The 15,621-nt window shown below is 39.8% G+C and overlaps 2 protein-coding genes across 2 annotated transcripts; one reads left to right on the top strand and one right to left on the bottom strand.

Annotated features, from left to right (window-relative positions):
• Window positions 1–261: 261 nt before the first annotated feature.
• On the top strand, window positions 262–5,531 carry paqr4b (progestin and adipoQ receptor family member IVb). The gene is made up of 3 exons (XM_026162969.1): window positions 262–601; window positions 1,528–1,746; window positions 4,173–5,531. The coding sequence occupies exons 1-3, from the start codon at window positions 433–435 to the stop codon at window positions 4,604–4,606; spliced, it is 822 nt and encodes a 273-aa protein (XP_026018754.1). The 5' UTR covers window positions 262–432; the 3' UTR covers window positions 4,607–5,531.
• Window positions 5,532–5,608: 77 nt separating this feature from the next.
• Window positions 5,609–15,570, bottom strand: pelo (pelota mRNA surveillance and ribosome rescue factor). Its single transcript, XM_026162966.1, has 13 exons — window positions 15,163–15,570; window positions 14,636–14,728; window positions 13,639–13,789; window positions 10,588–10,678; window positions 9,433–9,596; window positions 8,913–8,973; window positions 8,362–8,523; window positions 8,231–8,277; window positions 7,960–8,033; window positions 7,802–7,873; window positions 7,347–7,421; window positions 7,136–7,167; window positions 5,609–6,091 (listed from the first exon to the last, which is right to left on the bottom strand). Exons 1-13 carry the CDS (start codon window positions 15,201–15,203, stop codon window positions 5,997–5,999), a joined length of 1,158 nt encoding a protein of 385 aa, XP_026018751.1. The 5' UTR covers window positions 15,204–15,570; the 3' UTR covers window positions 5,609–5,996.
• Between the last annotated feature and the right edge of the window lie 51 nt (window positions 15,571–15,621).

Below are 15,621 nucleotides of genomic sequence, written 5' to 3'. Positions count from 1 at the left end.
CGAAGAAAACAACCACCCAGTAAGGATTTGTAATCCTTGAGCCTGGTGCAGCAAACGTGAGTGACAGAAGCACACATGCATTACTGTACATAAGGGAAGTACTTCTGTTTTGTTAAAGTGCGTTACGTAAACCATGAAGCTGGTTAGGTGTGAGTCAGTTACAAGGGAGGAGCAGCTGCAGAAGTGCACATGGCTTTTTCTGGGGGATTACCCAGCTTAGGAATAAAGGCCGTGCGCTGATTGGTCCAAGATCATGCCACTTAGCCAGCTCAACAGGTTGCTTGCATGGACTTATACCTGTCCAATGATGGGTTTTGAGGACCAGAGTTTCCGGCTGGTCGTGGTCAAGACCAGCCCGGGAGTCCCGAGTGCGCCCTTTTATGATCTAAATGGTGAGGAAGCTAAATGTGAGGGCACTGGCTGCAGGAAGTCATGATGGTGCTTTACAAAGGACCGCGGCTCTTGGACTTTGCAAAGGCTCCTGCTCACCTTCAGTTCAACAAATATGTCCTGACGGGTTACCGGCCGGTGTCCACAGCTGAAGAGTGCGTCAGGAGCCTCTTCTACATGCACAATGAGCTGGGGAACATCTACACACACGGTAAGTCCAGCAGTTATGCTTCTTTCAACTGGTGCATACATACCTAAACTAGAAAATGCCATTGCAGCCGTTCTTACTATACCTGAATCATTATTGAAATATATTTTTACACTTTATACGCAAAGCAAGTTTCTCTCACCTTGAATCGTATTAACCCGCAAACTAAACAAGCCACGCATGTCAACTCTCACTTATGGCCAGATACAAACACACTTGATAAGGATGGGTAATGAGGATATGGGGTATTAGCTGTAATCTGCCCTGGGAATCAGAGCCCTGACAGTGTCCACTGGTTAACTGGGCCGTTGAAGGTGACCGACACCTCTGATCTGTAAATGCCCATACGGATCTTGAGTGAAGCATCCAAAGACAACTTTGCACAGATTCTGAGCTGCTGTAGAATAAGATATGTGTTAAGAAATCTTTAAAAGTTCTGGTTTTAATGTGAAACTTTTCAAGGCTGGCTCATGGAAAAAAACTGCAAAAAAGGGAAATTGGTCCATGCACAAACTAGAAACTTCATAGCCTTGAACTTCAGTAGGCCTTGTCGTCTTCTTGCCCCATTTTCAACATGGCTATTCCATAAGTTCATTAAACCTAACACTCTTACTAAGGGGAAGTGAAGCATATTAGCATTAGAGTGCTGCTCGAGCTTCTCTATGTATGTAACCAACTACTCATTTCTAGTAAAAATTACAATTAGACAGAGGAACCGTTTCGGTCCATTGAATTCCTCATATTGTTCTGCAACAGGCGGTACTTCTATGTGTTGCACTAAGGTACTGTGATTAAAATGCCACTACAAATTAAGCTGACACTAACCTACAGCAGTGGCACATACCTCAAAATACTCAACAAATTATTTTTATATTCTGCAGATTTCAGAAAAATAATGATGTTCTTTTTCCATCTTCCTGTCATTTCAGGAATTCCTTTCTTCCTTTTCTTGGTGCTGCTACCTTTTAGTATCCCCTGGAAGGAGGTGGACAGCATCTGGATATGTGTTGTCCACTATCTGGCCTGCCTCTGTCCCACCATGGGATCAGTGGTCTACCATTTGTTCATGAACCACGTGGGAGGAGAACACGTGTACGACACGCTGCTCTCCCTGGACATGGTCGGCGTCTGCCTAGTTAACACCCTCGGTAGGTTGACGAAAGAAAGTAAATGTAACCGCAGAGATTGCTCCTGATGCTAAGACCGGGACCAGAGGGGCTTACTGGTCATAACTAAGATGTTTTCAAGTTTTAAGTTTTTGGAATTCAAGCCATTAACAAGCATTGATAAGTTACAACAAAATTTTAGAAATGCTGAATACTATGGTTTTGATACAATTCAGGGGTGCCCCTGCATCCACATTTCTTTCTTATCTTCTAATTCTTATCCGGGTCCAGGTTGCAGGGGTAGCAGTGTTAGTAGATACCCACCTCCTCCAGTTCTTCTTGGGAGACACCAGGGCATTCCCTAAGCCAACTAAGAGATAATCTTTTCTGGTCAGCCTCAGAGCTTCCTCACAGTGGGACATACCTGAATCACTTCACCAAGGAGGTCCCCAGGAGGCATGCTAGTCAAATACCTGACCCAAATCAACTAGCCTCTTTTGATGTGGAGTAGCAACTCTCTCTAGCAGTAGTCCCAACAACGACCGAGTTTTTAACCCTTTAGTCTAGATCTCGGAGTATTGAGGATTGTCTGATTAGCAGACCTCAAAGCTCTGACAGGAGTGTGAACGTGAATAAGAATGGACAAAATACTGTGGTGGTCTTAAAAACAACCAATTAAGTCTTCAGGCAGATTAAAGATATTGAACATTAAACAGTTCCTCCCAGAATCACTTAAGTCGGTCAATAAGCCTAAAAGTCTCATGTAAAGTCTTTTGCAAAGATAGTTCAAGCCTACCAAAAGTCAAAGTCAAGCCTCATTTAACAGTGCATGGGATTATCCACAACTTTAAGGCTAGACCTCAATAAATATCAGACTGATTGCCATAAAGTTTGTGTTTTTCAGAGGAACCCTGGATCACTCCTGATTTTTTTTCTTTAGTTCGACCTAATGGTTAACATTTGCTTCTGAAAAACAACAGCAAAAATAACAAGATACTAGAGCTGGGCGATATGAGATTTTTTCATATCACGATATGTTTTTTTCATTTCAGGCGATAACGATATCTATCACGATATAAGCCAAATAACTATATTTGTAAGATTTAAATGTGCCGTTGCTCACAAGTAAAATGTGAAATAATCAGCAGCTTGTTTTTAAATATTTATTTCCCATAATAAGTTCAACAGGGTAGATGTACTTAAGGAACATGAGACTTTTTCAGATAAATAAAGGCAAATATTGCAAACTACACAAAAGGCAGCCGCTAAAGCGTTTAAGTTTCAAAATAGAACAAACGAAACAGACTAAATTGTCAATTCCACTTAGAAACAAAATATTAATTCTAAAAATAAATCTTAGTTTGTTTTACAGAAGAACAGACAAAACTGACTAACTTTTGTCAATATCAAATAAACTGAGAACTAAAAGGAAATTCTCAATCTCTCCTTGTTGTATAGCTTAGCTTTTCAAACAGTTTTAACAGTTACTTTAGTCTGACAAAAGCCGAATGACGAATTAGCGCTTCCAGTCAGAGACTGAGGCTACGTCCACACGTACACGGGTATTTTTGAAAACGGAGATTTTCCGTTTTCGTTTTAAAAAATAATCCCGTCCACACATAAAGGCAGAAATGAAGGAAAACGCTGCTATGAACATGCCAAAGCAGCAGGTGGCGCTAGATTCCTAACCGTGCAGAAATGTTGGCCAATCAGAAGTCTAGAAGCCTCGGTGGGAAAAAGTAAACAAAGCTGGGGCATAGAAGCAGAACAGAGTCGTATGTGTGGACGGACAGTAACTGTGTGTATATGTAAGCATTTAAACACTGCAGAGAGTAGAATTAACAGTAACAGTATTGTAGAAATTCATTTCACCGAAACAATAACGCGGCGCACAGTGTGACGCATGCACCAGTTTATTGTATTTCCAGACTTGCTTTCGGCACAATTTACAGTGCACGCTACTCTGTTTTTTGTCAGACTTGAAATAGCCGAAATACCTTCAAACTACGGAATTTCTATGGCTCTTCCGTTCGACAATCTCTCCGGCATTGGAACCATCATCGGTTTTCTCTTCGGTCACGCTCGGTTGATTTTTCTAGTCGGCACACTCATTTCCTCCATTATGCGCTGGCTGCTTCCCAAACAAACACACGTGCGGCTTGGCACTTGTGCTGTACGTAGCAAGTCACGCGACGTGACGCTGCGGCTGTGATTGGTTCAGCTCTGCGCTACTGAATTTGGATTGGCTGACCTTTTTTTTTTTTTTTTTTTTTTTTTTAAAGAGGACAAGAGCGGCGAGGTCTATCGCGATAGCTTAATTTCTCTATCGAGTAAAAGTTATATCGCGATACATATCGTTATCGTTCTATCGCCCAGCTCTACAAGATACCAAACGATTTTTAGTGTTGACTAAAAATAACCATGCTGACAACAATGCCAGTAACAGCAACCTTGCATTATCTCTCCAGGGGCAATTCCTATCATTCATATCACCCTCCTCTGCTACCCAATCGTGCAACAGACTGCCTTGCTGGTCTATATCCTCCTGTCAGCCCACGGGATCTACTGTGCCACCACTGCCCGCACTAACGTCCGGCGCCTGCAATCGTTTGTCTGGCAGGCCTTGTTCCGTTTCAGCCTCTTCCTGTTTCGGGTTTATGGCAGCGGGGTAGGAAGCCCAAATTCCCTGCGTCTCTTTGTCATCATGGACTGTCTAGCTTTATTGGGAGGGCTTGTCAACATTGTCCAGATCCCTGAGCGCTTCAAACCAGGATTGTTTGACAACTGGGGCAACAGCCACCAGATAATGCATGTCATGGTTATCTGCTCAATTATCTACCTACACTGGGGCACACTGGAGGATTTAGCCTGGATTAAGAGCTACCAGTGTCCTGCTGAGTGATGCCAAGTGCAGCTAGTTCACGCATGCTTGCAGTCAAGGCTACATTTGAATTTAGCATTCAGTGAGGGAGGAATATATGGAGGGCCGAAACTGCCAAAATCAATACTCTATAGATATATATATTAAAATATTAAAGAAATATGCCATTAACTGCCCAAAAATAACTACTGTAAATTAATATAGCCATTAATACGTTTATAAAATCGGATATAAAAATAAATGTTTTGATTTATTTCCATATTTACATTTGTATTCCCCCATTTATTTACCTTCCCATTTAATTTTCAATGTATAATTTCTCTAATTACCTAACTTATCAATTTATTTAATTTTCTAGCTAACTAGTTTAGCTAGCTTTAGATAACCCCACTCTAGGTAACGTAACTACGTTAGCTAACTTAGCTAGCCTATCTAAAGTAGCTAGCTTTAGTTAGAAGTTACATTCACACTTATTTAATCACAGCCCCTTATTCAGATAATGAAGCAGAAGTGCTTCAATAAATCTGACAATTAAATACTGATGTGTATAAAATAAGGTTGAAAAATGCAAAGGGGAAAAAAGTCCCCACAAAAAAACCCTATTCTTAAATGTAACGTTTACATAAAAAGCTAAATTAAAAGGGAAAGTCAATAAATATGAAGTTAATATACAGAAGCAAATTGTGTTTTTTTCTTAAAGTTACATTTAAAAAATGCACTTTAGTCCTAGCTGCTGAAATTCTTCACAGGGGAAGTTCATAATTTGACATTTTGCCAAAGAAGAATAAGAGGAACCTACAGTGTTCTAACTGTAAATCACATCATTGTATCTAATTGAAAATCCTGAACATACTTGATTTATAGAGGTCGATATGCAGTAGTTTGGGGGTGTAATGCCCTTAAATAGTTTTTTAAATGAAAGAAAAAAAATAACTGTGAGAAAGAAAATATCTATTTTTATATCTTGGTCCAATCTGTATTTAACCCATGAATGGTGATAAACGAGAGAAATAACAGGAGTAGTTGCATGCTTCTGCTGTTTAATTGCAAGAAAGATATATTGTATGTACACTTGACTCAAGAAGTCACTTATTTTGCTATTGCTATCATTTAAAATGAATGGGTTTTTGTGACTTGGCAAAAAAAAAAAATGTTAGATTCATCTTACTGCCCTTCTTGTGAATTGAGGATTTTCTGTCTTTAGCTTAAAAACCATCAAAACTGCATCAAAATTAAGTGAATTTATGGCCACTTTAGAAAATCAGGCATGTTCATTTGATTTGTAAAAGATGTGGCTGTTACAGGGGTGGAATTTCTCACGACTCGTTGTTTCATAACACATTGAACATTCCCATGTTTATCTGCAAAACTGAGGGCGGGTATCGGGAGAAGTCTGGGGTGTTTGTGTGGATCAGTCTTCATCTGAGCTACTGTTGTCCTCGGCGTCTGAAAGGTCGGCGATGGGAAACCGCAATATGGCAGCCACCCCGCTCAGCTGAGTCAGTTCTGGTGAGACAGTCCAGAATAAATCAAAAGGTGACACATCCTGTACTGCGGACTGGCTTTATATTTAATTATAAAAATCCAATCGGTGCAGTTGTAGCACAAATTCTTGACTTCTTATTTGAGTAAGACATCAATAAAGAGTGAGATTATCACTTTATGTGTGTGGCGTCATCAATTCACTGAGTCCAAATGACAGCGGTAAATTAATCCTACGCTTTATTTTTCATTATTTTACTCTTATTAGTGATTTCATGTTAAGTAACAAACCCTGCAGAAAAAAAGGTGCACAGAAATGCTCCCATTTGTTTCAGTGTCGCTCCGCCAGGGATGACCATACAGGCCAGATACAGTTTTTTGAGGCTTAAGTGATGTAGCTATACATCAACAAAACCAGTGCAGAAGAGGAGAACAAATTAGCAGACATGGATTTAAACCATGATGGTATCAGATTAAAAAAAAATCCTATGCAATCCACTGCAAATGTTCATGTGAAATCAAATCCAGACGAAAATGCTAAAAAAGTTAAGAGGCATTTTTTTAGAAGTTGCCTGATGTAGTTCAAAAACTGTATATTAACATCAACTGTAAGGTTCACATATGAACAACAAGAGCATTTTTAGGTTGTGGCCCAACCCTCCAATATATCCAGATCTGGGACCAGCAATAGAAGAAGACCAGATTGTCACCCCTAGGCGCAAGTAATTGCTAACAGTTAACCGACTAATGTTAACGTAATGACAGCAGTTCAATACTTTAGTGCTGTTGCAGTTTTCCTAAAGTCTTGTTCAGGTTCATGAACTTCAACTACTTCAGCTTTTAGCGAGGGACAGGACTGTGAGAAGTTACTTGTCAAACTGAGGAAGTAAGGATGGCACTGTTGGTATCAGTACTGTGGCTGTAGTGATAGTAATGGGAATCTATGGGGGATTTTTTTACGCATTGAAAACAAACGTGACAGGACATCAAGTTGAAAAACGACAGCTCCTTAGAGCCTGAGAGAGCTAAAGAGTTAACTTCAACTACATGAAGGGAGCAATAACTTACGTTCACCCGAAACGTGAAGGCTTGAGAATATTCTGCATGGAAAAGAGAGAAAAAGTCATTAGCCTGATGTTTTCCAAAGTACTTTAAACATGTTCTAGCCAGCATGTAAATCTACAGGAGCCTGCATTTCTACTTTTAACAAAATTGTCACATATAGTACATAACAAAAATTCAGTTTTTAAGTCTACAAACATAGTATTTACAAAGTTACCTGACAGTGCCACCATTGTCTCTCACATTGTCCACCAAGCGAACGTAGCGACTCCTGGTGGGGATATCCTGATGCCTGACAAAACAAATTAAGCATTGAAATTGGGAGAACTGTGGGCCCGTAATGACGATTTTAAGGATATCCTCTTTTTTTTTATAACATAGAAGTCCCAGAAAGCTGTCATAAATCAAGTGTTTAAAGAAGAGCAGTCTAAAGACTGACTGCTCGGAGCGTATACATGTACATATGCTGACGTCATTATTTGATCTTGGCTGTGTTCAGTATGTGCATCCACCCTAGTAACGTTATACTGATATGACAAAAATAAAAACACAGAAAGGAAAAGTTCTTTGAACGTACTCATCAGTATGTTAGTGAACATGTTACACATAAACAACAGCAGCAACGAGGCAGAATAACACTGCCTGTCAAAAGCATCCCTCATGCACACCTACCTGAACAACTTGTCGCTTACCAACAAGGTGTCGACAGCGAGGGCCTCAGCAGCTTTCTCCACATGAGCGAGGCTGTGAGGATGCAAAGATATGCAGGTTGTTTATAATCAGTGTTAACAATATAAGTTAACTGTTACATTCCATCATCAAGCACGCACCCGTAGAAGGCTCGGTCAGGCTCATGCTGCAGCATTTTATAGAAGTCCTCCAGGGCTTTCACCTCTCCGGCTGCCTGAGGAGGAAGACACAAAACAACAGGTCAAAATTATTTATGTCTCCAGTGAAAATAATTCATAATTCCACACAGATTAATACAATTTATAATAAAAAAAAATGTTTTTTGCTCAGAGTTTAAAAAGCTGTGTGCACAGTTTAGCAATCATATGCACAAATATGCACAAACTCTTAAATCACAGGATGCATAGTCACCTTCGTATCAGACAGCCTATTTGTCACAGTGGGGTCAGAAAGGACTTCTGCAAAACAACAGTTGTCTCAGTGAGTTTTCACCTTATGATGAGATCAATTTAACTTCGCTGTCAAGTGGCAGCAGCTCCTACCTTTGAGTGAGTACTTATGACCTGACGATGAGTGGACCAGCATGAATTTGGGCCGATTTTCCTGCAGGATCTTGTTGTCCTGCCGTACCGCCTCATTAAAGAGGTAGGTCGTAAACTGGTCCTTCACATAGCCTGGGCTGGCCACCAGGATGCACTTCACAACTGGCAGAAAGTAAGAAAGAAAAAAAATCTAAATCTCAACTCTTTTTAAATGATATCTTCTGTAAAGAGAAACTACCTGAACCAGCAGTTTACATCCACATCTGTCTAGATTTATATATGTAGTAAAACACAGAAGCAATTTAATAAAAGGTATTATGTTTACAGGAAAATAGAGGTTACTACTCTAAAACATGTATGATCCCACTGAAAAATATCCAGTGAGAGTGAAAAGTCTTCTTAAGTTATAACATTAATAAACAGTTTCAGGAACAAAACACAATGGTGCACATCACCATGAATGAAAGCTTCACAGCAAACATTAAACTGGAACTGTTACAATAAGTTAAAAAAAAAAGGCAGAAGTGTCTACGCGCACACAACAGCCTTACCATCAAAATTGATGTGACGGAGAATGGCTTGCATCACAGCTTCATAAAACTTCTCCAGTCCCTGCAAACAGACACTTTGACAGTAAGCACACAGGATGAAAAACTCTCTCAGTGTTACATCCCCAAAGAAAGGGGACAACCAAATTTTTTGTTACACTATCACAGAAATATCACAGAAAACAAACAAAAAAACTGAGGTTGACTTCCTGAGGCTAAAGAGAAATGTAATCCACTTGAACTCCACTCAATCCCATTTAAAAACATTTAAATATATTTGAATGTGTATATCTGCCTACTTTGTTTTAGTCAGTAAGCTCTTAACTCCCATGACATCTACACCAAAACACTCACGCAATATGAAAATTATAATTGGGTTGGCACACTGTGTACATTTTAGCTGTATCTTCATATTCAGATTTGACACTGTGCCCTTTTCAAAACGTCACTTCATTCCCGTTTGCTTGCTTTTAGAGCTCCCAATTCGCTAACAGCTGATCAGTTGCCTATAAATCATTTTTACCTTGTCGTGCTGTGTGCAGCTTCCTTTTCTCTTACGGGGAATGGTGACTTCCACTTTTGCACGAAGCAGCGTCATGGCAGGTGTCACGAGCACCAGGTTGGCCAGGCCTTCCTGCATTACCACAGCAGCCACATCTGCCCTCTGGGTCGGGTCACATGCCTGATCTAAAACGTAGACAATGATATAATGGAAACAAAAAGAAGAAGTTATATTTAAAACGTAATTGACAAAATTTCCAACATCTTCTACGGTGGTTTTCCTAATAAAGTGTTCGGTGATTTTATTCACTCGACTTACAATTTTTGCCATCTGGAAAAAGCTTTCACTGCTTGACCAGAATTTTAGAAAGAAAAGGTCTTTGTTTTGTTTATGACTGTTTATTTCAAGAATAAAAAAGGTTGATATAAAAATAGTAAAAGCTACTTTGAGCTGATCTTTTATTCGCCTGCTGAGATCGAACTGTGGACCCTTTTTGCGTGAATGTGTAAACCCCTACACTATTAACGATTAACTCAAAGTATATCTTATAAGAGAACTGTTGACAGCCTGTTGAATTTGAACAAATCTGAATAAAATGAGAAAACTAGCCAAACAGCTGCAGAAATTTTGAGAACAGTTACCAAAGCCAAGAAATTTCTATCTGCTATAATCAGTTCAATTTTATTTATTTAGTGTCAAATCACAACAACTGTCACCTTTATGTTGTAAGGTTAAGACCCTTCAATATCAGAGAGAAAACCCCCCAAAATCAGATAACCCCCTATGAGCAAGGACTTGGTGACAGTTGGAAGGAAAAACTCCCTTTTAACAGGAAGAAATCTGCAGCAGAACCAGGCTCAATGAGGGGCAGCCATCTTCATCAGAAAACAAGTAAGATGTTATATATATATATATATATATATATATATATATATATATATATATATATATATATATATATATATATATATATATATATATATATATATATATATATATATATATATATATATATATAAATAAATAACTTGTATGTATGTATGTATTTATATACAGCTTAAGAGTCTTTGTGACTAGTTGTGGTAGGAAGTACATGCTTTAAAATAATTGACAGTCAGACAGTAAACAGTTTATAGTTGTTTTGGTGGTCGGAGTACTGAGGTAGCATCTGCTTACCAATTCTATCCAGCACGACGCTGTCCCAGTTCTTTTTAGCCAGAGTGAACTTCCTGTTGAGCTCAAGCTCAATAGTGTGATAAGCCCCCATCTGAAGAGCAAAAAAATACAACACAATCACAACTACTTTTCATTTCAAACACAAGTTAGCCTGCATCCCAGGGTTGGGTGGTACGTGAGATTAAATCGGTTAATTTCTGCTTTTGTGCAACATGACAAAGTCATAAAATCAGAGACCGTAAAAGACAGAAACATTGGTTCTTGAGACAGCTGTTGATGGGGGAGCTTTCTTGGTGAAAAGTAAACAGACAAACCTACGATGCTCTATAAAAGTAAAAAAAACAAACAATGTTCAACCTAAAAATCAGATAATGGATCTGGTGTCAAGAAGAAAACCACAGCAGAAAAGCAGCTGACATTAGTTGCTTCGTTTTGGTGTCACTTATTTTTTATAATTTTTTTGCCTGTCCCGTTTGGCTCTTTTGCCATCAGAATTATTGTCTGAAAAAAAAAAAACATATCTCTATATATATATCATCTAAATAATATATCATAATAATATATCATTATTATGCAGCACATAAGATTTACAGCACACAGTGTTCTTTGAGATCGGAGCCAAAAAGGGTGTATTTTGTGTCTGTGAGCACCTGTGTGTACACCTGTGAGCATGAGCGCGCTTGTATTTAAAAGGTTCCTTCATGTAATGATCTGCTAGAGCAGGGGTGTCAAACTCAAATACACAGTGGGCCAAAATTCAAAACTGGAACAAAGTCGTGGGCTAACGCTAATATTTATTGAAATATATTTATTCCTCCAGATATAAGAATGAATCTTTTCTTATAGACTCAAACACGTTTTGCTGAAAAACTGAATATGGAACAAGCAAAGCTTAATACTAAACAATATATATATATTAGCTGTATAATACCAGTAAGCCAGCTCTAATAGTAATTTGGTATGGCTTGGCCCGCGGGCCAGAGTTTGACACCTACAGTGGGGCAAAAAAGTATTTAGTCAGCCACCGATTGTGCAAGTTCCCCCACTTAAAATGATGACAGAGGTCAGTAATTTGCACCAGAGGTACACTTCAACTGTGAGAGACAGAATGTGAAAAAAAAAAAATCCATGAATCCACATGGTAGGATTTGTAAAGAATTTATTCGTAAATTAGGGTGGAAAATAAGTATTTGGTCACCTCAAACAAGGAAAATCTCTGGCTCTCACAGACCTGTAACGTCTTCTGTAAGAAGCTTTTCTGTCCCCCACTCGTTACCTGTATGAATGGCACCTGTTTGAACTCATCATCTGTATAAAAGACACCTGTCCACAGCCTCAAACAGTCAGACTCCAAACTCTGCCATGGCCAAGACCAAAGAGCTTTCGAAGGACACCAGGAAAAGTATTGTAGACCTGCACCAGACTGGGAAGAGTGAATCTACAATAGGCAAGCAGCTTGGTGTGAAAAACCAACTGTGGGAGCAATCATCAGAAAATGGAAGACATACAAGACCACTGATAATCTCCCTCGACCTGGGGCTCCACGCAAGATCTCATCCCGTGGGCTCAAAATGATCATGAGAACGGTGAGCAAAGATCCCAGAACCACACAGGGGGACCTGGTGAATGACCTGCAGAGAGCTGGGACCAAAGTAACAAAGGTCACCATCAGTAACACACTACAACGGCAGGGAATCAAATCCCGCAGTGCCAGACGTGTTCCGCTGCTGAAGCCAGTGCATGTCCAGGCCCGTCTGAAGTTTGCCAGAGAGCACATGGATGATACAGCAGAGGATTGGGAGAATGTCATGTGGTCAGATGAAACCAAAGTAGAACTTTTTGGTATAAACTCAACTCGTCGTGTTTGGAGGAAGAAGAATACTGAGTTGCATCCCAAGAACACCATACCTACTGTGAAGCATGGGGGTGGAAACATCATGCTATGGGGCTGTTTTTCTGCCAAGGGGACAGGACGACTGATCCGTGTTAAGGACAGAATGGATGGGGCCATGTATCGTGAGATTTTGAGCCAAAACCTCCTTCCATCAGTGAGAACTTTGAAGATGAAACGAGGCTGGGTCTTCCAACATGACAATGATCCAAAACACACCGCCCGGGCAACAAAGGAGTGGCTCCGTAAGAAGCATTTGAAAGTCCTGGAGTGGCCTAGCCAGTCTCCAGACCTCAACCCCATAGAAAATCTGTGGCGGGAGTTGAAAGTCCGTGTTGCTCGGCGACAGCCCCAAAACATCACTGCTCTCGAGAAGATCTGCATGGAGGAATGGGCCAAAATACCAGCTACTGTGTGTGCAAACCTGGTAAAGACCTATAGTAAACGTTTGACCTCTGTTATTGCCAACAAAGGTTATGTTACAAAGTATTGAGTTGTATTTTTGTTATTGACCAAATACTTATTTTCCACCCTGATTTACGAATAAATTCTTTACAAATCCTACCATGTGGATTCATGGATTTTTTTTTCACATTCTGTCTCTCACAGTTGAAGTGTACCTCTGGTGCAAATTACTGACCTCTGTCATCATTTTAGGTGGGGGAACTTGCACAATCGGTGGCTGACTAAATACTTTTTTGCCCCACTGTATGTGCTAGAGGGTGTGGGGAGCCACAGCCCCGACCTCCAGGGCATGAAACAGGTATGGAGGAGCTCAAGGCTCCAGACATCTCCAGACATTTTGGTGTCACTTATAATAAAAGACAGACGATGCTTTTTATGTCAGTCCTGACATAACCACACTGACACAGTGGAACAACCAGTCTTCACTCAGATGCTGGAAAATAAGTATGGAGTGTGGTCTAAACCATTTTCCAAAGGCTGCATTGACTCCTGCTATTGCTAGCCAGCTGATCCTACTGTTCTTCACTACAGCGTGCAGAATATGTAAAAGGTGCCAATGATGTCGTTGTATTGTCCACAGATGGAGGGCAAGTGCATTTTTTTTTAATTTAAGACAGGTTCATATAGGAAACAGAAAATAAAAATAGTAAATATTTCACCCAGCCCATTTACAAGAGTGTTTATAAAACTCAGACCTTGACATATTGGTTCTCCTCTATGTTAGTTCCCTTTACTCTCAGCTGGCAGGCCTGGGTGTCGAAGTCGATAGTCTCCACACACAACGTCAGAGTAGTTCGGACTCTCGAGCTGCCCACGCTTCCTGTAGGGGACTCGGTCTGCACCTTTCTGTGGGAAAAGGACAGAAGCCGAAGCTTTAATTGCTGCACTGATGATGAGCTGTGTATTTTTCAGAACAAAACACTAAGGTAGAAGAGTAATGCTGAAAGCTATAACAATCCTTGAATAACACAGAATGACTATAATAAACACAACTTCACGCCGGTGTCAGAGCATCGCTCCACACACTGAGTCACAAAGAGGCATAAACTTGAGTTACAGCTACATCAATGCTGCCCGAGGGATGTGGGTGTTTTTTTGTTTGTTTGTTTGTTTGCTTGAACATTCTGGTATATCAACTACAATGATCCCACCAACACTGAATGGAATACCGATACAAATACTCAAAAATGGAAACTTGCACTGCAGATATAACTAGAACTTTTATTAAAGATTATAGGTGGAGGGGAAAAATTGACGTGGTGATATTGTATTGTTACACGAAGACTAAATATGATATTTTATTGAATAAATTCCGATACTCTAGGAATACTACAAACAAGAGGCCTGATCCCATGCACCACCATCCTGAGACAATGTTAACTTAGTCTGACCGAGTGACTTACTATCATAATGGAGGACGTGTGGTCTAATTAATATCTACCTTAATTAGATAATATCAAAATTCATACAATAATCAGGATACATGAATACCATATATTTCTAAAGTATTTCTACAAAGCAGTCTTGCACACACAACCTTTCTTTTGCAACTTAATTGTTACAGTGAGTGTCTAATCTTTAACTTCTTTTGCCAGCATATTTTACAAACCCATGAAATGAAGAAAAAAAATGAAGAAATCTGCATTATTACAGGGCTTCACCTGTGTCTTTGTGTAATATATTGATTATTACCTGATAGTCGAGGCTCTTAAGCTGTCCCCCACTTGGAGCAGGTTGTAGGTATGCCACATATCCTCCGCCTCCTCGGGCACCAGAGTCACCTGACTGAATTAAGCGTTGGTGATCAATAAGCCAGGATCTGCACTCGTGTGGTTTTGGTATACAATTTTTTTTTAAAAATAGATATGCTCCCAATTTAAGATGCGAAGGTGGTAAAATGGCACAGGAATTCCCAAAGTACACAGTGTGTATTACTATATTTATTTACACAAGTTTGTTTGGTTTACTCCCTAAGGTGTGGTTTGTCAATTCAGTCTGTAAAGCTAAAGCTAAACCAGAAGTTGTAACATGTTAGTAAAGGTTCAGTTTTAACACATATTAAGACAAAATGGTCGGTTGGCTTATTAATACAAAACCCACACCTCTCCCGTTCTCTGAGTGTACACGGGAATGCAACTCACTACACTGACACATGTATAGTCAGCTACAACACAGCAAGCTGGTTAGCCTACTAGCATTAGCCATCAGCGCTCACTCACCCGGCATTATCTTTCTCAATATCTTTATGGAGCAACTTCATGGTTGGATGATTGTATGATACAAACCGAATTATTAGTGTAAAATATATAGGTTAGCAGCTGTCCGGCTAAGGGACATGTTTATCTCTTAGTGAAATAACAAATTAGCCAAGCCATCTCCCAACTTTACAATGAATCACTCGCTGCGTGTTGCCAGGCGCTGGGACATTGCGTCAGCGCCCAAATACGTCGCCTGTTCTTCCAATCATGGTCACTTCCGTGGGAGTAGCATTTGCTGCGCAACAAATACGAAACGAATACAAACACACTGTTTGAGTAAATGCGAAAAATTTGCTTTTTTTCTTGTCTTCACTCATAAAGTCTTTAATTTACAGTAGCCTAAGCGTAACATAATCAAGAAACAGTGCCCTTTTTTTTACAAATTAGTTTGAGATAAGTAAATGCTGATAGACACGGAAA

The sequence above is a fragment of the Astatotilapia calliptera genome, chromosome 3 (assembly GCF_900246225.1).
Source record: "Astatotilapia calliptera chromosome 3, fAstCal1.2, whole genome shotgun sequence".
In the NCBI taxonomy this organism is placed as follows: Eukaryota; Metazoa; Chordata; class Actinopteri; order Cichliformes; family Cichlidae; genus Astatotilapia; species Astatotilapia calliptera.
The sequence above is the reverse complement of the archived record's forward strand: the minus strand, read 5'-3'. Positions and strand labels throughout refer to the sequence as shown.